Source organism: Lissotriton vulgaris, chromosome 4_1 (assembly GCF_964263255.1).
Source record: "Lissotriton vulgaris chromosome 4_1, aLisVul1.2, whole genome shotgun sequence".
NCBI classification, from domain to species: Eukaryota; Metazoa; Chordata; class Amphibia; order Caudata; family Salamandridae; genus Lissotriton; species Lissotriton vulgaris.
The window spans coordinates 568,931,255-568,957,137 of record NC_141691.1 but is presented as its reverse complement, the minus strand read 5'-3'; the positions used below and the strand labels follow the sequence as shown (position 1 = coordinate 568,957,137).

The window sequence follows — 25,883 nt, the reverse complement described above, 5'->3', positions numbered from 1 at the left end:
TTTGGTACTGGATAAAAGAGTGGATGTAGAAGTAAAAGTTGGAGAGCACTCCAAGGGAAAGATTGTTATGACACAAAATCGAGAAGTACAGGGATAGTTGAGAAAAATACAAGACTCACTGTTGATTGGCCATTGGAAAGTCATCCTGTACACTTAAATGCCACTTATAAGACGGCGGAAAAATGTTTTAAATAAACAAAATACTAGTTCGAATACACTCAGAAATAATTCTTCTTTCATGCTACCCCATTTTTTAATTGTTTTAATCCAAATCACCGCTTTATCTGATTTATATATTTTGTTCATAAAGCATTTATTATTCTTTATGCAAGAATGGCATGGGAATGTTAGGGTGTACATTGTGTTACATTAACTATCCATGTCAGCTCTTAAATCTTATAGTTTAATCTTCTAACCATTATCCATGTCTCCCCTTGCTTTTAATACTCTCCTTTGGAAGGTCTTGCCATCAAGATAATCTCTTCCAAGAAAACCATCCTACATATGTCACAAAGGCAGATACCGGGATGAATTGATCTCATTGTTTGATAGTTCTCAGGAAGTTTATACAGTAGATAAATATTTCACTAATATTTGTAATTGTATTAAAAAGAGGTATACATACTGTTTTTTACCCCTAATATAACTGCCAGGATTCAGGTAAACGAAAGTATGAATTGAGATCTTATATAGAAAATACTGTTGGGAAATTGTTTGACATGTTGTTCTATCCTTTCTTTGGTAGTACATTTCAGGTCGCATTCGCTCCACTTTACTTGGCAAATATCACCTAGCCTTAATTTGTATGTTTTTCTCAGTTGCTTCCCTTGATTTGTAGCAGGAAATCCGTGATACATTGTTTTGCTTTTTCTAGCACTAGCTCTGAATATTTTCTCTGATCACGTGTAGCTAGAAGGCAAGCTAGACACCTGAAAAGTGCTCCCAAGATTTGATAGAATTCTTCTAGTGGCGGAGATGAAGGGGTTGCATTGTTAGACGTTTTATTAGCTAGGGAAACTATCTTATTGCGGTAGTGGCTCTTTGAAACTTTAGTTCTACTAATAGTATTTGGTCCACAGAATGCACATTGCATTAATAGATTTTGCACAAAAGTGGCGTGGCCTTTATGGTTTGTACCCTGGCAAGTGTCTTAAATTTCGATCTTATAAATAGTTAAAGCAAGTGCAGATGCATCATGCCTGAAGAGACCCAATCCCCGTTTTAATTTGCCAGACAACTTGGCTACTGGAATTTTGGTAGGTGTGGCATTAGCTGTAATGGTATAGTTCAAATATAACTTTGCAAAAACCTGTCCTTAACACAGCTGACTAAATTGGGGTAACTTTGCCAGGCTTGTACTTTGCATAAATCGAAATATGAATAGTCTTATTTATGTTTCTTTCTGTTGTAAGGCAATTACAAGTAAATTCCACCTTAGAAGTGGTTAAACTACACTAGCAATACATAATGTCATGGAATCAGCAACTTGAAAATATTATACGACAGTTCTAACAACAATTTTAGTCCGCCTCATTGAATCATTCATATCATCGATATTAAGCAGTTTTTAGAGAGATGAAGAAAATTGGGTTTCTACTTGTCCCTTATTTATAAACCTGATTTGTATTGCCTGCAGGGAGGGCAACTGTATCCCGGATTTGTTTATGAAGTGGAAAAATGCATACAGATTGCCTTAATCACAAACTCTTTTTTCTATCTGCTAGAGAATTTAGTGTACCAGGGATGCTGAATGGGTGATTGCCACACTTACTGTGAATGAGTATTATGGAAAAAATGGCTAGGTGACATAGCATGATCTGACTTGCATGTGCTTTATATTTTTATAAGGGGTAAAATGGGATGGTGCAAACTGTAGTTAGAAACTGGGTCTGTATCTCTAAAAACTCACATTTCTAAAGTACTAACTGCTAAGAAGTCATCAAATACATCCACTATTGTGATTTCTTTCAGTCGTGCCAAAGGAAGTACCCCTTTGCTGTGATCTTTGAGGCCAAGAGAAATTGGAAGGGCATCAATCCACTGTGAGCTGTGTTTGCCGTAGGGCTATAGAGTGCGCCAGTAAGATATGCAGAAGGTTAAAACATTTAGGAAGTGCTTGAGGAGCTGATGATATACCATGGTTGGCCTCCTGGAGTCTCATATATAAAAAAGAAAAACAGCAACTCAAGACCATATTGGCTATAGCATGTGGAAATTAAGGACATTTAAATTATAGAAGTAAAAGACATGCAGAATGGTTAGATGGAATGTGTACATGCATAAGGGGATGATCTGGTGCAAATGCCAGGGAGAGCATGAATTAGGTTAAATTATGTTATGCCGGCGTAAAAGGAAGATCAAATAGAATAGATTGGCTTCAGACATGTTCTCCGCATCACAAGGCTTAATTTGTCTTCAAATGTGTATGTAGAAACATGTTATCCTTTACATCTGAATCCCAAACATTGAGTGACTGTTACCCTGAAAGTGATTAAGCACTTCAACAGCCAAATGACCTAGAATTGCATAATATCCATAAGCATGAGTGCAAGTGGGTGCTCTGTTTTGAACCATTCCAAGAATTCTGAAGTTTGTGTTGTGAGACTACATTTACAAGTTTTTTAGCTGTGGTCTATTTTAGACCAGGAAGTCAATCGTATGGTGTGATGTTTTGTTACTGGAGGACTGCAGACAGGCTGGTTTTAGAAACAATCCAATATTTATATTCACAAAGTTACATTTAGATTCAAAGATTTTCTGGGCTTCGTTTATAGTTTTGTGGCTATCCTGTAAACCTGACCTGTGTGGCGTTGGATACCTCTACAGTGTTTACCGTCTCTAAACTAATATCTTTTGAGGAACTCTAGGAAAGAAATGTATGGCTAGGCAGTATCAGCTCTGTTTTATTTTTTCTTGCACGATGTGTACTACTCATACTTGGAAATCTGTCCTATCTTACTGTGTCTCTGAGCTGAAGCTTCCCACAGGAGTCTGGGGGTCCAGAGCGGAAGAGTGAGGGCTGGGGGAAAGGGCTCTCAGGAAGTTGGCGGAGAGAGTTGATTTTGCTTTTATCTAATCCATTGCCAACATTTTATGGTGAAATCAGTTTATTTTTGTCCTTCACTGTGATTAATATTTACAGTTGCATTACAATGAAGATGCCCAAAGTATGTCTAAATGGGGAAGAGAAAGATGTTTTATAACATAAAATCCATTGTAGCTATTCAGTCAAGAGGAAGATTTTGAAACATTTCTCGGTATGTAGTTACTACCACTCAAATGACTGTTAAATAAACTATATAATTAGTGGTTTCCTCTGCCTATATTCTGTAGATCCATTGCTGATGCTTGTATGGACCACTCTTTGAAATAGCAATGTGTGTAACATTAAGGATTGTTGGTATTACAACGATTTTGGCAACTGTTGAGAAGTGTCGCTATCTGTGCCTTGGAAAGATTTCTAAGGAGGTTGACAATCTTGTTGGGACCGGATAGTTGTCAGTTATTCATGCGACTTATTGCAGCTTTTAATGTAACGGATTACTCTTGCTTCCAGATCAGGCCCAATTCCGATATGTGCAAAGGTAGTGCTTTCTACAACACTCACACGTTCAGGCACATGTTGCGTTTCGATTTGCCATATTAAAAATTTGAAATGCAACTACCTTTTCTTCGTATCAGATGATGGCCCTTACTGATTTTGCAGCTCGGTTAGAAAGGGAGTGAAGAATAGTTACTTGCATGACTCGTATGTGTGGTTGGTATTTTTTATGGCTATGTAATATTTATTGGCACCTGCGAAATTTGATGATTGATAGTCTTTTCGACATTATTTGTTGGTTTTAGAATGTCTAGATTTTCTATTTACGGTTGCTTTAAGAACAAGGACAGTGTTTAATTTGGACTGTCTTGCCCCTTTTCTCTTATTGTTTATTTTACCGATGTATTTACTATTTTCTCGTGTTTTCTCCATTTAACAATATTAAGTAGCTCAAATAAACTGTCCATTACCTGAGACCTTAGTCGGTCCTTTCCTCGACATGCATGGGTTGTCAAAACCAGATCTGAAAATAGAGCAGTATGCCTCACAAATTGCGTTTTTTTTAATCTTTCTTCTCAACCAGCACAGTTGCCCTAACTTGATTGATTTGATGTGAAATATTCCGATAATCAATTCTCATTTAAATTGGGGATGCACACGCTTGCCTGCTTGCTTCTAGATAGTTGCTGGTTTGTGTGCACAGTTTTTGTAACATGGCATGGTTTCCCACACCCATTCTATCTGCATGTACCTGTATTCTTTCTCTTTTCCTACTATTTATCACATGATGTTCCTCTGCCGTTGTTTCCTTTGCTTCCTGCCTGTACCCAGGCCCTAGAGAGGCAGAAGGAGTACTTTGACTGCATTAGGAATGAGCGGGACGAACTCAAAAATGAGTTGCTCGACCTGAAAGAAAAAGTGAAGATTGGAGAGGTACTGTATCTGAGCGCACGCTGTAAAAAGGTGGGAAGGGAATGCGCGCAAATTGAAACCTGGGGGGTAATATGATTATTTAAAAACATTGAAACAATAGTTTTTCTACTCAGATTGTTTTAAAGTCGCATTACGTTCTGCATAGTAAAAGGCAAGCATGTCTCTTTGGTATGGTATGAAGGCTTAATTTTAATGACAGATTTCCTGGCCTTGCATTTCATTTTTGTGAACAAGCTTCTGTTTTATTTCCCTCCAGAAACATGGGTTAGTTATCATCCCCGACGGAACGCCGAACGGTGACATAAACCACGATCCAGTGGTTGGTGCAATAACTGTGGTGTCACAGGAAGCTGCTCATGTTTTGGAATCTGCAGGCGAGGGGCCTTTAGGTAAAAACAACTTGATCCCTATCACACGTGCGCCTGAATGCTACAACTGGATTGTACAGAGTGCTTGCTGTGTTTACCGTTGCACATTTTACTAGATGGTATCGTACAATGTTCTCTTTGGGCGGTTCTCTCTGAAATGCTAGTACCAGCAAAGCATTTAATGACGTCATCTCCTTCATGCTGTTGATAGAACTAGTTCTAGATCTGTATGGTTTCACCATCGTGTTCAGCCTCAAGCAGGATCCCGGTGATATAACCGTATGTTTTGAACGATACCAGTGTCTTCCCTTCATCTTCTTCCCCATCTGTAGTCCATTTTTGAGTCTGTTAAGGAGGTCTAGAGGAGCACTAGCCACAAACTCACCCTTCTTTTTAATCGATGCCCTAGTCGCTGTTCTGGTGTCCCACCGCAATGGACGCCTGCCATCTCATCACACCCCACCAATGCCACCCACATAACCTATTGTGTATGGAGGTAGGATTACGTAGTCATGGGTCCTCCTACAAGAGTCCTGCTAGTGTTGAAGTAGAAATTGTTTCTCCTGTACTTTCCAGGCTGTGCTACTGCACAGGAGTCCAGTAGAGTGAGTTACCTCCTGCAGTCAGTGTGAGCTACGTCCTCCAATGAGATGTCCCTGCTGTATTACTCCATCAGTGCGAGCTTCTTCCTCCAATGAGATGTCCCTTCTGTAGGACTCCTGCTGCTTAAGGTACATTCTGCAGTGGGTTGTGACCGCTGTAGTACTCCATCAGCATGAGCTACTTCCTCCAATGAGATGTTCCTGCTGTATTACTCCATCTGCGCGAGCTACTTCTTCCAGTGAGATGTTCCTGATGTAGGACTCCAGCAGCGTGAGGTACATTCTGAAATGGGTTGTGACCGCTGTAGTACTCAAGCAGCGCAAGCTACCTCCTCCAATGAGATGTCCCTGTTGTAAGACTCCAGCAGCGTGAGGAACATTCTCCAGTAAGATGTTATTGCAGTAGGACTCCAGTAGTGTGACCTTCATTCTTCAACTTGATGTCCCTGCTGTAGGACTCCAGCAGCGTGAGGTATATTGTGCAGTGGGATGTGACCGCTGTAGTGCTGTATCATTTTGAGCAACTTCCTCCAATGAGATGTCCCTGCTGTATGAATCCAGCAGCGTGAGGTACATTCTGCAATGGGTTGTGACCCCTGTAGTACTCCAGGGTGAGCTACTTTCTCCAATGAGATGTTCCTGCTGTAGGACTTCTGCACCGTGAGGTATATTGTGCAGTGGATTGTGACCGCTGTAGTACTCCATCAGCGTGAGCTATTTCCTCCTATGAGATGTCCCTGCTGTAAGACTCCATCAGCGTCAGATATATTCTGCAATGGTTTGTGACCGCTGTAGTGCTCCATCATTGTGAACTACTTTTTAGGTCTCGCCTAGCTATCGCGTAAGCGATGCTTTGCGAGAATTTAGTAAGGGGCTTTTGAAAGTGCTCCCAAAGTTTGCAGGCGGATCAAGGTACAGTGCATGTGCGCCGGGCGCGCGCACCATTTGTCAGCCTGCGTGATCACTTTTGCGGCCGCTTTGATGTTCTCAGTGAGCCGTGCGGCCACTGAGAACATCAAAGCGGGTGCAAAAGTGATCACCATTTGCCATGGTTCTTGGAGTCGAATGGCTTTTATAGCAGTTCCTTTATATCCCACTCGTATCTTTACACGCAGTATTAACCAGGTGCCCAAATGTTGTTAGAATACAGGCAGAACACTGGGTCATGTGAAGTTGCCTTTCACTTTTGGACGTTGTGTGTTTGCTGTGCATCACTGCAATAAAAGTTTCTCGTTACATAAAGCAACCACATTTCAGTTGTGTCCTTATGTAGTGTACAGATGGTAAACTTTAGGGTTTCCTTTTTTTTTTTATACATTTGCAGTGGTTGCATCGCTTCTTCCTCAGCTTGTTGTTCTTGCCTTTCATCTCCTACCCGTCTTATCCCATTGTTGATTTCCGCACCTCTGTCCGTCTGTCTATTAATCGTACGTGTCTGTAAGTCTCTGCATTTTAGTGTGTGCCCTTTTCCCTCCATCAGTATTTTGTAAGTAAACTTGCTAACTGTACTGTCATGTGGTGTTTTTCATAGTGCCTCTTACACACACATTTTAATGATCGGCGGTGCAGCGCCTCACGCGCACATTTATAAGCAGTACTTGCAACGTAACGTGCGCTCTCCTTTTCTGTCACTTCCTCCTTCATTTCAGGGCCACAATCACGCTCTAATTTTATTTAATTCTTTCTCCGCGCTTTCTCCTATCTCTTTCCTCTTTTTTACTCTCCTCTGCCCTCCATCTCTTTAGCTTCTGCATCGCCCCTGATGGTTCAGGTTTGCCACGTGTCCGCTGCTTCCCTTCTGTCTCAATCCCTTGTTTCTCTTCACTTTGTTTCCAGGCACACCTGTCTATGCTTCTTCCCGCCCCTCTTCTTTAGCTATGTCGTTCCTAGTTTTACTCCCCGGTTTTGCCTTTCATCCTGCCCCTCTGTCCTTCTCCCCCCCCCTCTCTTCTCACGCCATCTCTTATTAGCTCTTCTCATTCTTTACTTCCCCTCTTCCGCTCCCTTCTTTAAGTCTTTCAATCGCTCCCTTTCTGACTAATTTTCGTGTTCATTCTTTCCCCTTCCGTCGACCTCTCGTTGTTTGTCTTTTTGACGCTCTTCTCCCTTACCCATACTTTTGAGATTTCTCACCTTTCCACATTTAACACATGCGTTGTTTCTGCCTTCCTTTAGCCTCTCCTACCTTCACTTCTGGTTCATTCTGTGTACATATCCATCCTTGTCATATCAGGTATATCTATATATATCGGATATAATTCTGCCTATCCTTTTCACTCTCCTTATTTCTTTCTAGGTTTATATTCCTTGCTTTATTCTCTCTCGCTCCTTCTGTGCATGTCCTCACATTAGCGCCCCTTTAGCCTCTCTGAGAACATCAAAGCGGCCACAAAAGTGATCACAAGCATGTGCGCCGGGCGCGCGCACCATTTGTCAGCCTGCGTGATCACCTTCGCGGCCGCTTTGATGTTCTCAGTGAGCCGCGCGGCTCCTGAGAACATCAAAGCAGCCATGAAAGTGATCACAAACAAACGCCAGCCCTTGTTTTCCCCATGCTGCCCCTATCTACTTTCCACTACTCTTTACCACATTTGATCAAAGCTGAAGAAATGCAAAAAATAGGAATAAACCACACTTGAATAAACCTGTGCCATGGTTTCATTGCTCCCTCAAACGAGAACACAATAGGTTTGGTTTCTTAATCTTTTTGCTGAAAGATGAAACACTTTTTTTCCCCTTTCTGTTACAATTTATCCAGCCTGCCAACCAATGGGATGGCAAAAATATTTTCTCCATATTTTTTTCATACCCTGTAAATGTTGTTGTTTGACGACCGTTAGCCCCAGCAATATGAGGTGCCTTAGTATATATACACTTAAATATAAACCTCTTGCACAGGTGACTCCACGACGATCTTGGGAAAGGCAGTTACTGTGTGGAAATGTGTATATTCAGTGGTTAGTGTGCCTAGAAATGTTTGTTACACTTCAAAATCATTAGGTGGTGATGACGATGATGTTACCATGCTAAAAAATGTTCCGAATGCGATCTACTTCTGCACTTACATTGAGTTATAGTTTGTTGGTAGTATTTTTTATTTTATGGAACTCAGTTAGTTTAAGGGTCTTTGTATAGTTCGTGCTGGAAACCGTTGGATCGCTCTTTTGTTTACATCTCAGAAGAAGACATGGCAGTCTTATTGTAATTTCTGAGCTGCTACTGTCCATCCTAATCTGCCAATATCTGTGTGGAGGCCAATATCCTCTTCCTGTCACGTTGCTGCCCTCCTCCAAACACACACGCACTCACACACTCTCAAACACAAATCTCACTCACACTCACTGACTCTCACACACACACTCACTCTCACAAACACACTCTCTCACAAACACACTCTCACACACACTCTCACACACTCTTCCCCCCTCCTCCTTCCTCCCCCTCCTCCCCCTCTCTCCTCCCTCCTCCCTCCTCCCTCCCCCTCCTCCCCCTCCTCCCTCCCCCTCCTCACTCCTCCCCATACTAGTGTGGAAGCATGAACAGGGCTCTGTGAAAGCATGGCCTAGGACTTTTTCTGTCTGATGGAAGACTTTTCTACTTTTGAAGCTGAGTTCAGCGTGAGTGACGGCCCATCATTTCCAGACAGCGCTGACGTCACAGATGAAGAGCACAAATTAACTGTCAATCACTGACGCAGGCCGCCATTTCTTATTTCTGTGTCCTGCATCCGCTTTCAGCAAAGCGCTGCTCCCAGTTTTGTGGTGGGAGGGGCATTTTGTGAGCTGCCGATGTAGGAACACGTTTTGAATTACCGTTTGTGTAGCAGTTGATTACAAATCACCCCAGCCAATTATAGCGCAGGCCCCATCCAGCCCCTGTCATTGAGAAACACACACACGCACAACACCACACTCACCAGACACACACCACACACACACCACACACACACACACACCACACACACACACCACACACACACACCACACACACACACACCACACACCACACACACACACCCCACACACACACACCACACACACACACCCCACACACACACCACACACACACACACCACACACACACCACACACACACCACACACACACCACACACACACACCACACACACACACACATCACACACCACACACACCACCACACACACACACCACACACACACACACACCACCACACACACCACACTCTCACACACCACACCACACACACACACACACCACACACACCACACACACCATACACAACACCAAACACACACAAACACATCACACACCACCCACACACCACCCACACACACCACACACACACCACACACACACCACACACACCACACACACACCACACACACACCACACACACACCACACACACACCACACACACACACCACACACACACACCACACACACACCACACACACACCACACCACACACACCACACCACACACACCACACCACACACACCACACCACACACACCACACCACACACACCACACCACACACACACCACACACACACACCACACACACCACACACACCACACCACACACACCACACCACACACACACCACACACACCACACCACACACACACCACACCACACACACACACACACACACCACACACACACCACACACACACACACACCACACACACACCACACACACACACACACCACACACACACACACACACCACACACACACACACCACACACACACACCACACACACACACACACCACACACACACACACACACACACCACACACACACCACACACACACACCACACACACACCACACACACACCACACACACACCACACACACCACACACACACCACACACACACCACACACACACCACACACACCACACACACCACACACACCACACACACACCACACACACCAACACACACACACCACCACACACACACCACCACACACACACCACCACACATACACCACCACACACCACCACACACCACCACACACACAGCACACACACCGCGCACACACACACCGCCACACACACACCCACACCGCCACACACACACACACACACACACACACAACCACACAACCACACACACACACACAACCACACACACAACCACACACACAACCACACACACACACAACCACACCGTCAGTGCACACTTTCACCAGACACAGACACCATAAGTCGTCAGTGCACACTTTCACCAGACACAGACACCATAAGTCGTCAGTGCACGCTTTCACCAGGCACAGACACCATAAGTCGTCAGTGCACGCTTTCACCAGGCACACACACACCACCAGCTGTCAGTGCATGCTTTCACCAGGCGCGCACACACCACCAGCCGTCAATGCATGCTTTCACCAGGCACACACACACCACCAGCCGTCAGTGCACACTTCCACCAGGCACACACACCACCAGCCATCAGTGCACAATTTCTACAGACACACACACCACCAGCCATCAGATCACACATCAATTGTTAACGCATCCACAATTAACTATTGTAGCAATCGCAGTATGGCGCACTTTACTTTTAAACATATTCATCTAAAGCGCAGCATGCCACCATTGCTACAAAAATAAATACACTTTATTTGGCCTACAATTTATAGACTTTTGTTGCAATTGGTGTTGCAATATTTAGCAATGCCAATAGCTCAAACTTAATTAATGCGAGTCCTATTGCATTGCAAATGCGTGTTTAAATGAGATGTCACTTCTGTTGGACTCCAGTAGGTGAGGTACATTATCCATGTGATGTCACTACTGTAGAGCTCCAGCAGTGTGTACAACAAAGCTATTCAGTGGAATGTAATTGCTGTTGACGGAAGCAGTGCAAGCTACATTCTTCTATGGGATGTGACTTTTAGAACTCTGCAAACAAAACAGGTGATGGACCGAATGTGGATCAATGTCACACATTCACCCCAGTCCAAGGATCTGTGCCCAAATCCATCGTTTTTTTGCACTCCACACCACCCTGGGTTAGACAATGGCGATATGCAAATCAGCTCTGACCCTGTGCCCCATGGGAACAGTCCAGTCCGAACTACAAAAGCCATGTCCTTCCTAGAACGGAATCAAGCATCCGAGGACCGGACCGGTTTCGAGGTAACACCTCTCATCAGCCCGGCTAGCTTGACTCCAGTGGTGTGGAGTGCCTGGGACCCACGTCTGGGCATCCCCAGCGCACTTATGGCGGCAATTGCAAACAAACTCTGCAGCGTAAGCTACATTCTCCATTGAGATGCGACTGCTGTCATACTCCAGCAGCGTCAGTGACTCAAGTGCCCAGTCAGTCCTGTGTGCGCTGCCATTGACTACCTGCTCAGCACTTAACTGACCACCTGGCTGAAGCACACTGTGCACCACAGGGCTCTCATGCTGGACAGGTCATGGTACAGCAGCTGTGGTGTTTTGTGCTGGTGCCACCTACCACCGTCGGCCTTTGGGTGAACCGAGAACAGCGCACTCAGTTAATATTAGTGTGATTGGTTAGTGTGAAGACCACATGACAGAAAATACTAAGTGCGAGCATCCGCCTTCCCGCCCCCGTTCCTGCCTTGAGTAGCCTCTGAGGGCCAAGCTCAAAAAGTAAATGGCACACTGTCAGGATTCACAGAGTAGCCACTGTAGTTTCCCCAAGACTGTGGGTTAGCTCCCTGCCTTGGCCCCGCTCTGCACGAGCTAATGTGTGGGTTCCTTGTCCCTCTGGTAGACTGAGAAATTCCAGAGGTAATCCGAGTCAATGAACTAATGAACTGCTAAGACTGTATATAGTTCCCCTCCCTAAGATGGCCGCTCAATGTTCCATTTACTGCATCCAATCGATGCGCCCTCTAGTGGACTTCGGAAAGACGCGCGCTCCTCACTGCGCACTTCAACGAAGATTCCGTTCTAGAAGCTTGTTCTTGTCGCTGCTCCGCGTCAACTATTCATGACGGGAGATTAACAGCAATTATCAAAGACCTTCTAAATACCATAGTATCAGAGTTTACAGAGACTTTCGTGAGAGAAATCTTTGTCGTACGCTCTCATTACTCAGAGAGGCATTTTGGTCAAGCGAAGTTCTCCGTCGCAGTTCCAGAGCTGTGACAGCTGTCATCCACTATCCTGCAGTTCGTCAGAAGAAGACGAGTGGCAACGAGGATTCAACCTGACAAGACGTAGTTGAGTACTCAGTCTGAAGAGAAACTTGAACTCTACAAGTAAGGTCAAGTCAACCAATATCCAAACTGTATTGCTTCACTCGCATTCCCCCGCAATCGTTCCCCCGTGCGTTTCTCCTAGCCTATCCTCCCCTATGTACCTCCCCTTTTCCTTTTTGCGTGCTTCATGAAATTTGTGAACTTTAGCCTGCACCTCTAACCCGAAGACATCTCTGCACAGAACCCCAAGACAAGGTCTGACGAAGAACTTCACAGGTACAATTTGGGTTCATAGAGAGAGAGTGTGTGTCTGTGTAGTGCTATTCTGGGGAGAGATACTAATGTTCGTATATGTCTTCACTGCAGGAAGTTCAGTCAGATAACATTTCAAAATATAGAAGAGAGGCAAATACCTGGGCAGAAACTGGTAGGACAAGTTTCGTTTATCATTTATGAATAGTCAGCACAGTGTGAGAAGGTTTGTGGTATATTCTCTCTCTCTCCCCCTTCTGTGTATTAGGCACCTTTCGAAATGGCGGCAAGATGAATAGCAGTCGTTGGAAGTAGGGTGCCAGTCAAGTACAGGTATTCTCTTCTCTGTCCACTTCCCCTTTCCCTGCTGCTGGTGGTCTTGCTCTTGTAGCGAGGGTACCGGTGGAAGGGTGATCGGGACATTCGTCAGTACTGCCTCTGCGAAGCGTTGGAGCACCTGGATTCCTGATAGTTTGAAGTGCCCACGTATTTTACCTTCGCCCGGGCAGTATGACTGAGGGAATGGACTTGAAGGAATTAGGCGCTATTCTAGTAGGGATTCAGAGAGATTTGGGAGCCGTCAGAGATGAAAACCAAAGTTTAAGGGCAGAGTTAGTGGCTTCCCGTCAAGAGGCTAGGTTGTTAGCACAAAAGGTAGATGGGTTAGCTATGGGGAATCCCGTACAGAGTCCTGCGGTACCCACCACTAGTAGTGCTGCAGTGGATCCAAAATCTGTAGCTCAGGTAATTCATTCGGTGTCTCCTTTGATCCCTTTGGCAACTCCTGAAAGGTTTTCGGGAGATCCTCAAAAGGCTCAATATTTTTTGACCCAGTGTTCCCTTCATTTCATGTGCCGACCCACCTTGTTTCCAGACGCCCAATCTCGAGTAGCATTTATCCTGTCATACCTAAGTGGTGATGCTGCCAACTGGGCTATGCCTTTAGTTAGTGAGGATGATCCTTTGCTTGGTGACTTCACTAAATTTAAGGCTGAATTTCTTAGAATTTTTGATCGGAGAAGGATATCTCAGGCCACTGATAACGAATTATTGGAACTGCGTCAAGGATCCAAAGATTTAATTACTTACCTCACACAGTTTAATAAATTGATCTTAGAGACTAACTGGCCAGAAGAAAAGAGAGCTGCCTTGTTTTATCGTGGTTTAAGAGATGAAATCAAAGACACCCTGGCTCAAATTCCCAATCGACCCATCGAGTTGTCAGCGTTGGTAGATTTGGTTTTGGAATTGGATTTTCGGAACTCGGAACGCAAAGGCGAGAAGAAGAAAGATTGGAAGATAAATTTCCCGCGCTTTGACCGAGCGAAGAGCGAAAAAGGACCCGGAGGAAATTCAGAGGCAGAACCCATGCAAATAGGGACTGTTCGAGGCCCTTTGAGCAACGAAGAAAAAGAACTACGGAGACAAAAGAAGTTATGTTTGTATTGTGGTACTGCCGGCCATTTTGTGAAGGATTGTTTGAAGCGTCCGAAGACTCCGTTTAAGGGAAACGAGACGAGCCGCCAGTAGACGGGGTCGCTCTGGTGGTGACAGATGATAAGACGACTCCAAAGTCTCATTTGGTTTTGAATACGCTGCAGACCATGACTCCTCATGTCATCCTTCATGTAACCATGCGATTCCGTGAACACCAGATTTGTGGAGTGGCCATTATGCTCGATTCTGGGGCCACTGGAAACTTTTGTGATATCCGCTATGCTAAACAGATGGGAATTAAGGCCATCGCAAAGGAACATCCCGAGCCAGTACGTGCTGTAGACGGGACTAATTTGACCTCCGGACCCATTACTAGTCACACTGAAGAATTGGAAATTACTCAAGGAGAAGGGCATCGGGAGGTGTTGCAATTCAATTTGATCGATGCTCCCCAATTTCAATTAATCCTGGGACTGCCCTGGTTAACCCTCCACAACCCGACTATAGATTGGGAAAACCGGACAGTCAGTCTGCATTCGGAGTTTTGCCGGTCCCACTGTTACGGAGCCAAGAATACGGAAAAAGAGCCTACGCCGTCCATGCTATTGTCATTTGGCGGACAGTCCATTGGAGCAATTGTGACTGAAGAGATTCCTCCTGAATATCGAGATCTCAAGACGGTGTTCAGTGAACAGGAAGCTGAAGTATTGCCCCCCCATCGTGCTTATGATTGCACCATCGACTTGGAACCGGGAGCAGCTCTTCCTTGTAGCCGAATCTATGCATTGACTGAAGCCGAAAATGTGCATTTAAAAGAATACCTGGATCGATATCTTGCGAATGGATTTATCCGGCCCTCTCAGTCCCCAGTTTCCTCACCTCTGTTCTTCATACCGAAGAAGCAAGAAGGTAGTCTCAGAACTTGCATAGACTATCGTGCCTTGAACCAGGTCACCATTAAAAATAGATACCCGTTGCCGTTGATTTCAGTTCTTCTGGATCAGATTAAGGAAGCACAAATTTTCACCAAACTGGATTTACGAGGAGCTTATCACTTGGTTCGAATGAAGGAAGGGCATGAGTGGAAGACAGCCTTTCGAACCAAGTTTGGTCTTTTCGAGTATTGCGTTATGCCATTCGGCCTTTGTAATGCTCCTGCAGTATTTCAACACTTTATCAACGACATTATGAGCGATCTTATGGATAAGATTGCCATCGTCTATCTGGATGATATCTTGATTTACTCGCAGAATCCCCAGGAACACACCCAGCATGTACGTTTGGTCCTGGAACGATTGCAAGCAAACCAGCTATTTGTTAAATTGGAAAAGTGTGTTTTTCATGTGTCTCAAGTGGAGTTTTTGGGATTCGTTATTTCGCCTCAAGGAGTGACCATGGACCCAAGAAAAGTACAAGCAGTGGAAGATTGGCCAGCTCCCAAGAATGTGAAAGAAATTCAAAGGTTTCTGGGGTTTGCCAATTTCTATCGGCGATTTATTCAAGGATTTTCACAATTGATTACTCCCATCACAGTTCTCTTGAAGAAAGGAGTAAAATTTGAATGGACTAATGAGTCAAACTCCGCCTTCCTGAAATTGAAGAAACAATTCACCTCTGCCCCTATCTTACTGCATGCGGATCCTGCTGAACCATTTTACGTGGAAGCTGATGCTTCAGATCAGGCCATCGGGGGAGTTCTCTCTCAACGTCATCCAAAGACTGGGCAGTTGCATCCTGTGGCGTACCGCTCCAGAAAATTGAACTCTGCTGAAATAAATTATACCATCACAGAGAAAGAGCTATTGGCAGTAAAGGATGCTTTTGAGGACTGGAGACACTATCTGTTGGGAGCACGTCATACAGTCACCGTCTATTCTGATCACAAGAACCTGCAATTTTTGAAGACGGCTAAGACCTTGACTCCCCGTCAGCTGCGTTGGTCCCTTTACTTCGCGGACTTCGACTTCGTGATTACCTATCGACCTGGCCCCAAGAATGGGAAAGCGGATGCGCTGTCTCGACTTCAAACCGAAGAATCTGAGCATATCGTAGAAGCGAAACCAATCATCCCAGAAACAAAGATCGTGGGGGCGCTTACATTGGACAATTTCAAAGAAGAGGTCCGTAAGAGTTTAACCTCAGAAGAAATTCAACAGTGGGTGTTACTTGGAGAAGAGCGTCAGTGTCGACAACAGTTACCATATGTCAAGGAAGCCTTATATCTCCCAACCCTCGAGCTTCAGGAAAAAGCTTTGCGAAATTGTCATGACCATCCTCTGGCGGGTCACAAAGGAATTGCCAAGACTCAAGAATTAGTGCAACGTTATTTTTGGTGGCCTGGGATGTCCGATCAGATCAGGAAATATGTTCAGTCTTGCGAATCTTGTGCTCGGAGTAAACCCACTAGACAGGCTCCCCAAGGGTTGCTTCAGCCTTTGCCCACTCCCCCTTCCCCGTGGCATACGATTTCCTTAGACCTCATCGTAGACTTACCTTTGAGCAAGGGATTTGATACCATCCTGGTGGTGGTAGATACATTTACGAAAATGAGTCACTTCATCCCTTTGTCAGGAATTCCCACGGCAGTCCAATTAGCTAGAGTATTCAGTGAAAATATTGTCAAAATTCATGGTGTCCCTAAAATAGTGGTCTCAGACCGAGGTCCCCAATTTATTTCCCATTTCTGGAAGGCCTTCCTAAAGGGGATGGGGATAGAGGGTAGATTGTCCACTAGCTACCACCCAGAATCCGATGGGCAGACAGAAAGGACCAATCAAGAATTAGAACAGTACTTGAGGCTATTCTTGTTGGATCAAGGTGGGGAATGGTCCGAAAAGTTGTGGATGGCCGAGTTTGCCTGCAATAATGCGAAGAGTGCATCTACTGGTTACTCTCCGTTTTATTTGAACTTTGGTAGACATCCAAACTTTATGGTGCTACAAGAGGAGTTAGACGTCCCTGCAGCCAAGAGGGCCCTTTTAGACTTAAGTTCTTTGCACAAATCAGCTGAAAAGAATCTAGAGAAAGCTAAAGCGTCCTATAAAAGGTTTGCAGATTCACATAGGAAAAAACCCCCACAGTACCAAGCAGGAGATCAGGTGTGGTTGTCCACAAAAAATTTGCATTTGAGAGGTAACAGAAAATTTCAGCCTAGATTTGTGGGTCCGTATACTATTGAGAAGGTGTTAGGACCAGTTACAGTAAAACTGAAACTCCCAGCTAAGATAGGTGTACACCCAGTTTTTCATGTATCCTTGCTGAAAAAGGTCCAAGTGCCTATACGGCTTACCAAACCTCCAGATCCACTTACAGTCCAAGGGCATCCGGAATATGAGGTTAAGGACATTTTAGATTCCAAGTATGTAAAAGGGAATTTGAAGTATTTAGTGGATTGGAAAGGGTTTGGCCCAGAAGAAAGGTCTTGGGAACCGGTCAGCAACATTCACGCCCCACAACTGTTGAAACGCTTTCATTCCAGATTTCCACACAAACCAAGACCGATAAATCGGTCCTCGGGAGGGGGTACTGTCAGGATTCACAGAGTAGCCACTGTAGTTTCCCCAAGACTGTGGGTTAGCTCCCTGCCTTGGCCCCGCTCTGCACGAGCTAATGTGTGGGTTCCTTGTCCCTCTGGTAGACTGAGAAATTCCAGAGGTAATCCGAGTCAATGAACTAATGAACTGCTAAGACTGTATATAGTTCCCCTCCCTAAGATGGCCGCTCAATGTTCCATTTACTGCATCCAATCGATGCGCCCTCTAGTGGACTTCGGAAAGACGCGCGCTCCTCACTGCGCACTTCAACGAAGATTCCGTTCTAGAAGCTTGTTCTTGTCGCTGCTCCGCGTCAACTATTCATGACGGGAGATTAACAGCAATTATCAAAGACCTTCTAAATACCATAGTATCAGAGTTTACAGAGACTTTCGTGAGAGAAATCTTTGTCGTACGCTCTCATTACTCAGAGAGGCATTTTGGTCAAGCGAAGTTCTCCGTCGCAGTTCCAGAGCTGTGACAGCTGTCATCCACTATCCTGCAGTTCGTCAGAAGAAGACGAGTGGCAACGAGGATTCAACCTGACAAGACGTAGTTGAGTACTCAGTCTGAAGAGAAACTTGAACTCTACAAGTAAGGTCAAGTCAACCAATATCCAAACTGTATTGCTTCACTCGCATTCCCCCGCAATCGTTCCCCCGTGCGTTTCTCCTAGCCTATCCTCCCCTATGTACCTCCCCTTTTCCTTTTTGCGTGCTTCATGAAATTTGTGAACTTTAGCCTGCACCTCTAACCCGAAGACATCTCTGCACAGAACCCCAAGACAAGGTCTGACGAAGAACTTCACAGGTACAATTTGGGTTCATAGAGAGAGAGTGTGTGTCTGTGTAGTGCTATTCTGGGGAGAGATACTAATGTTCGTATATGTCTTCACTGCAGGAAGTTCAGTCAGATAACATTTCAAAATATAGAAGAGAGGCAAATACCTGGGCAGAAACTGGTAGGACAAGTTTCGTTTATCATTTATGAATAGTCAGCACAGTGTGAGAAGGTTTGTGGTATATTCTCTCTCTCTCCCCCTTCTGTGTATTAGGCACCTTTCGAAATGGCGGCAAGATGAATAGCAGTCGTTGGAAGTAGGGTGCCAGTCAAGTACAGGTATTCTCTTCTCTGTCCACTTCCCCTTTCCCTGCTGCTGGTGGTCTTGCTCTTGTAGCGAGGGTACCGGTGGAAGGGTGATCGGGACATTCGTCAGTACTGCCTCTGCGAAGCGTTGGAGCACCTGGATTCCTGATACACACTTTGTGATGGCATAACTTGTATCCCTGGAGAGAACAGGTTTGATGCAGTGTGTCACACTACCCAAGGGGTTCATGGCTCATACCCAGTCCCATTCTGAGACCATTTATATCTAATTTTCAGCAGAAGGGCACCTCTCTTCCCCTTGGCCTGCCCACTGTCTGCAGCATTGAAAGCTACGCTGCTCATTTTTTCAGGATCAGTCCCTAAATATTCCCGTTTTACTCGGCCTAGATGCACCATAGGCCTGCACAAGGAGAATCTGTTGTAAGTTGGAGCGACAGATGGTCTGTAAACTAGAATTCTTCGTGTTAACAGCTGCCTCAAGCTTGGCTGTGTTCTGACATTATTACTCTTTAACCTTGTTGATTGACCTGTATTACTTTTTAATACCCTAACTTTATTCCCAAGAATTTAAATGAGGCAATCAAAATGTTTAATATCTGTAGACAATGCTATCATAGTAGACCCCAGACATGTTTTGATTTAGCAGCACATTAATGTTGCACCTTAATTTTATATGTCTAACCAATTAGTTATTAATACCGTTAAAAGTAAATTCTGGTCTTTGCAGTAAAAACTAGTAAAGTTGAGGAAATTATTTTGGGGTCATTACTGCAGGCTACACATGTCAAGGTTATTTTTCTTGCCATCACCAAATGATAAGAAATTTGGTGAGAGCAATGTGAGAATTCGGAAATGCCCTCAGCGTCACACTGCATAAGTATTCTTTAAATCGGTTTTGGAGCTGTCGGGCGCTCACCAGCTCCATAAAAATCCTTTCCCCACCATGCTTGCAGAATAGAAGCACCTTGGCCCCCCTGGTTCTAGTTCTATGACTGCAGGGCGGGGGTATATACTTTCTACTTCTTGCTAGGAAGTCGGGGTCTGGAATTTGATAAAATATGTACTCGTCTAAAGGACGGTTTGCTTCAGAAATCTACTTGCCCATAAAAAAAAAACCTCCTTGTTCCTTTTAGTGCTAAACACTCAGTTGACAAATTATGGTAATATTCTCAAATAGAAGCTATTATAGTAGCCGCTCTGATTGTGCCCGGACGTATGCTATTTTAGGGTATAAACTATAGCAAGACTCGGATTTTGCTATATTTCTTCAGATCTTCATACAGAAGTTGAAAGTAGGCAGGGGGCAGGACACTCAGTGTTAGAATTGCCTGCGCGTCTGGATACACCCACACACTTTCGTGTTTGTCTATTCACCAACTCTCCAAACTCTTCCCACACTTGAAAAGATTTCAGATTTGCTCCTGCCAAGGGATGAAGCAAAAGTTTTCCATGGTGGCAAAGGTACACGGTATAGTGCAAGTTACTTTGCATTCGCTCAATAGATAGCCTTATGATCAAATAGGTGTGTGTTTGCTCTTGTAAACATAGAATTCACGCAAAGGTTGTCCGCCCCATGTCTGTTATGTATGAAACACAAAAAATGAGAGGCAGTCGTACCCACAACACATTTTTGGGGCTGAAATAAGCAATAAGTTGGTTTGTTTTTGCACTTTCTTTTTCTTTCTTCTCAACAATAGACAAACATGTGCAGCCCCCCGAATAACACAACTACAAAACAACGCCCCCCCCCAACTTAGATGACCGCTCTTACCCAGCAATCATTTGCAAAGCCACTTAACTACTGTACTAATAAATTTCGTTACCTAGATTAACACAATGAGCTAGTGTCTGTTGTTGCCCTGACAGTGTGCTAAGTGTCCCTTTCAATCCTTTTCCCTCCCCTCTTCTTACCTATCACCTTTTGTTTCTTCTTATCGTCCTTCCTCTCTTTTTTCTCTCCTTTCTGTTTCACACCCATTTCTTGCTTATTCACGTCTTCCTTTTTACTGTCTCACTCCCTTAGTTCACCCTCACCATTCATGCCCCTTTTTCCTCTCTAAACTCCAATCTCCCCTTTCCCTCTCTCAATCTTCCTATTATTTTTGTCCTTCCTATTATTCAGTTTTTCTATCCCTCACCTTCTTTCTTTCCAGTCCCTGTTGTTATACTTTCTCCTTTTCTCTACTCTCCTATCTTTACTTTCATTCTGTCTTATCTATATTTTTTTCCATTTTCTAATGCTGTGACTTGCCTGCCTTTATTCACTCTCTACTTCATATCCCATTCTTTCCTACCCTTCTATGTCACTTCTTTATTTCCCGTCTCTATATCGCTCCTCTATAGTTGACCACTCCTCCTCCCAACCTCCTTCTATCCAGCTCTACTGCGTTCTAAGCTTCTGTTTTTCTTGATTTCCATTGCCTTTCTACCTCATCTATCACCTTCCACACAGTCTCCTTGTCCTCTTTTCTTTTCTACCTCATGACAAGCTCCTACACAAAACCAGTGAGTGAACATTTCTGGTGACCTCCCCCAGTCTGAGTAGCCACTCTTACGTGGCATGAGCCAGACTATTGCACCTCCTGACATCAGGTTGCCTGCTTCCAACTATCGTAGATATGAGGCATAGGTTGCAATCCGGCTCCCATTGGCCACAATGCATCTGCGGGCACCCTCTGCATGTGCCAGGCCTTGGAAGGTACCTCTGCCTGAGTAAGCCTCACCTTGGGCATACTGTGAAACAGTGAAGGTATTGGATCCTACATCTGACCAGCCCGGATCTCAACAAGTGGGAAAACAGAACAGGTTGGCTGGACAGGATGATTAAGACGAAAAATTCTGGAACCACGCAGCCGATATGTACTACGTGACCACTGGAATTGTATTCCAAGAAAATTTATTTTCTTTTAAACTTAGACTTCATGAGTTTCAAAAAACAACAGACACAAACGAGAGACTGTCAGTACAGTTAGTTCAACAACATGCAATCATGTATACAATATCTACAAATATACAAATTTACAAATGTACAAACACTTAAGGCGAAAAATCAAACAAAGCACACATTATCACACCAAAAACAATAAAACACATAATATTCCAAATTAATTGCAAAGTACAGATTGCTACTAGATACAGTGCATTATTCGTGCATGGAACAAGAAAGGGGGAATCCAGTCCTTAGAACTAGTATCTCTGCCGCTCCAAGGAAAGTTCAGTCTGTAGTCTGTAGGTCCAAACCTACAGACTGAACTTTCCTTGGAGCGGCAGAGATACTTCATTTATACGACGGGTTGCGGTTGAATGGTCCCCGCTCGCTGGCCTGAATTCGGTTCATTGACCAGAAGCCCCTAATTATCTTTTTCAAAAGCAGCCACCAACATCTGCGCAAAAACATGTGAGCTGCCCTCCAACCTGAGTGTGCACCGCGTTGCGGGCATCGTGTCTTCAGTCTATCACTCCGTGAAGCACAGACCTTCATTTTGAACTGCGGTATACCTCCACTACGGCAACTCCTGTGCCCGCTGTGCAGACTAAACCGTTCCCAGTCCCTGTCCTGAGGAGAACCTATAACATCAAAGGTTCGAAACGCGTTGACGCCCCCAACCTGTGGCAACACCAAAGGGTGCAGCTAGGATGTAAACCTTACCACTTCATTGGGCTCTAGCAGTGTAACCCTACAAAAACATTCGACCACAGGTTTTGTTAGACAGGCAAGCACCCTTTTTCCATCTTAGTTCCGCCTGTCTTGTGGTTTTTAGTTCTAAGGACTGGATTCCCCCTTTCTTGTTCCATGCACGAATAATGCACTGTATCTAGTAGCAATCTGTACTTTGCAATTAATTTGGAATATTATGTGTTTTATTGTTTTTGGTGTGATAATTTGTGCTTTGTTTGATTTTTCGCCTTAAGTGTTTGTACATTTGTAAATTTGTATATTTGTAGATATTGTATACATGATTGCATGTTGTTGCATGTTGTTGAACTAACTGTACTGACAGTCTCTCGTTTGTGTCTGTTGTTTTTTGAAACTCATGAAGTCTAAGTTTAAAAGAAAATAAATTTTCTTGGAATACAATTCCAGTGGACATGTAGTACATATCGGCTGCGTGGTTCCAGAATTTTTCGTCTTAATCATCCTGTCCAGCCAACCTGTTCTGTTTTCTCACCTTGGGTATAGGCATACCTTGCATTTCAAGAGATGGAATATGTGAAAGGCAGTGTGTAGAAGTGCAAATCAGCCTTCAGGGCACATGTGCCGAGTTTTCCCTCTTTACAGAGGTGGAACTCTTTCCGCCTGGGCTAATGTTCCTTCACTGGGTCCTCCAGAGCCCAGTGCTGATGTCCCCATTCACTCTGAGTTCTCCACAGTACTGACATGTTTCTTCTCTGTGATCCCTGCAAGCCACTCTATAAGTCCCTCAAACCCCTGTCCCTGGGCTGACATGCCCCTCACTGAGCCTCACCTTCCAAACTCTACCTCAAGTGCTGACACTCGCCCACTAGTGAGAGCAGACTAATTCTCGGAAGTCTATTTCACTTGGGTATGCCTAGCTATTCACTCTCATGACATTAACAAAAGTGTATAGCTAAAATTTACATCTTGAGGCACTCTTACCAACTCATTAGTGCTCAGTCTATCAACCTCAGAAGGATGAAAGGCTTGCCTTACATCCCAAGCCCAAAATTCTCCTTAACCTGGCTCACTATTCCAAGAATAGGGCTCAACCCAACCTGCCCTCTGCAGGTCTGGTGCTTCCACAAGATGCGGAAATTCTTCAAAAGACCACACACATGCCTCCTCTCCCTACCTCCTCGATGATGCCCTTGAGTATGACGGACTCCAAGTATTAGAAGGAAGGTAATGCATGAGGGAGATGCTGCTGGTAGTTGGAGAAAGGGGTAACAGAGTGAGGTGGGGGACTGAGCCGGTAACCCTCCGGAGAAAGGCTAGGACCGGAGCCTCTGCAGTGGATTGGACATATTAGGGATGCTCTAAGCTGGGCCTGCCTTAACAGACCTACTCAACTATTCTCTTGTGGCCTTAAATACTGCACAGTTGTCTTTATTCGCTCTTCAGTGATATCCGCTAAAAACAGGACTAGCGCAGGTAACTGGAGTTCTTGACCAATATGGACTAGATTCCTGTTCCTCTGGGGGACTACTTTGGGAAACACGATTTAGTTTCCAGACAAAACACTAATTTTTCAACATTGACTGATCACACCTAATAGCCCCTTCCAAACAGAGGCACACAGCACAAACCGGTATTGAAGATGGGCTTTTCCAGCCCTAGCTGCGGCTGCCAACAGAAGTGCAGGGCATGACCTGAATCAATGCCAACTAAAGTGATACATTTACATTAAGATAAAAACTGTTATAACATTTTAAATAAAAAAAAGTGATCTGTTTTGTTTAAAAAAATCATATATTCAAAGAATTCACAAATAAAGTATGGGGGCTCCATTGAACCCTTTGCAAAGTGTTTAAGTACGTTCTGTTAAAAAACAAGCCACTGACTTATTAATGGTAATGAAACTAGGCAAATTTTTAAAAAGCAGCACTGTCAAACATGGAGCTCATGATATATATGGTATGTCTCCACAATGAGCAACACACTACTTTCAAAGCGCCTTTGTTGGTCCACATGCAACAATCTTTTTTAGCTATCCCCCCAATGACCTTCTCCATGGATTCCCACTACCACTCTCCAACAGTGTACTTCATCCCTCAAGTGCCCCTTTCTCACACACCATTAATTTGTTGTGTAGCACTATTCAGACCAGTGTTAGGTGCCAGCGCATTTTACATCACACATGTACATTATACACAATGAATCGTATGTGTGTAAATCAGTCAGTAGAAAATGTTACAGAAAACAATGAGGATTAAAGGCTATAGGAATCACATGTCATCAATTCAGTGTTTAGTCTGGAGAAGCATAAACTCAGGATTTAAAACGTACCCCAATGGTTTGGACTGACCCCAGTGGCTGGGGTTAGCATTACTAATAAGACTCTATTTCCGGCCAAACAACCCCCTTCAGCAACAGTAGGATAATGAAAGCCCGGGGAAAAAGCATACATTTCTTCCCTAAACATGCAGTTTGCATGCAGCTCTTTGATAATTCATAGGTTACTGTGCTATATTAGGATTGTGACTTATGAATTGCAAGTAACAAAAGGATCTCTGTGACAAAAGCAGTAACCACTTGAGCTAGCCACATAGATATATTCCTGCGATTTGCATGGTACACATTCTTTGCAGCAGGTGTATTTCCCTCTACACTGCTTTATGAAAAGTCAAAAGTGTGTCTAGACAAAGATCCATCTCTCTCCAACAGCATTATTCACCAGAGTCATTTTGACATTTTACTGTTACCTGAAAACTGCTGAGAATACAGCACAACCCTAAAACCAGACTTGATCAACCGGCATCCTAATGTCATATATTTGAAGAAGCTCACCTATGCGATACTGCATGAACAAGAGGCTCTGTAAAAAAGTGTTTGCCAAGTCTTAAAACAAAATAAGCCTGTTGAAAGCATTTAATTCAAACTGGCCCGGATTGGCCTCCTGAAATGTATCAGTCTTAGTGGAAGTTAGTGATCAGCGAAAAGGTTTTTTAAGTGTTTCAGAAAAAATGGCGCACAACTTGTTACGGTAGGGTAATGTTCTAATGGATTGTTTTAGTAGGTGCTTCTTGGTCAGAGGAAAACCTTAACCTCTGCGAAGGAAGAAAGACGAAGGACCTTCTTCTCTTTAAGCTTATGTGATTATGTCCAGAGCACACAATATATATAAGTAGACTGGTTTGTCTGAAAATAACAATAGTAGGAATAGACCGGACACAGCGTGTAGTCTTAAAGGGTTTTTATTCAACCACAGTATTCCCCACTTGGGAATCACTGTAAATATAAATCAAGCCGACACGTGTTTCAT

At 44.1% G+C, this 25,883-nt stretch overlaps 1 protein-coding gene across 13 annotated transcripts in view; it reads left to right on the top strand.

Moving 5' to 3' along the window:
* The window catches only part of LRRFIP2 (LRR binding FLII interacting protein 2), a 415,348-nt gene that overhangs the window by 341,322 nt on the left and 48,143 nt on the right, over positions 1-25,883 (top strand). For 9 of the 13 annotated variants that reach the window (XM_086964762.1, XM_086964761.1, XM_086964764.1 and 6 more), the window contains 2 exons: positions 4,373-4,474; positions 4,731-4,863. In XM_086964762.1, the coding sequence (XP_086820888.1) occupies positions 4,373-4,474; positions 4,731-4,863 (235 nt within the window). The remainder of the gene's footprint in view (positions 1-4,372; positions 4,475-4,730; positions 4,864-25,883) is intronic. The other 4 variants (XM_086964773.1, XM_086964768.1, XM_086964767.1 and 1 more) reach the window with 1 other exon arrangement.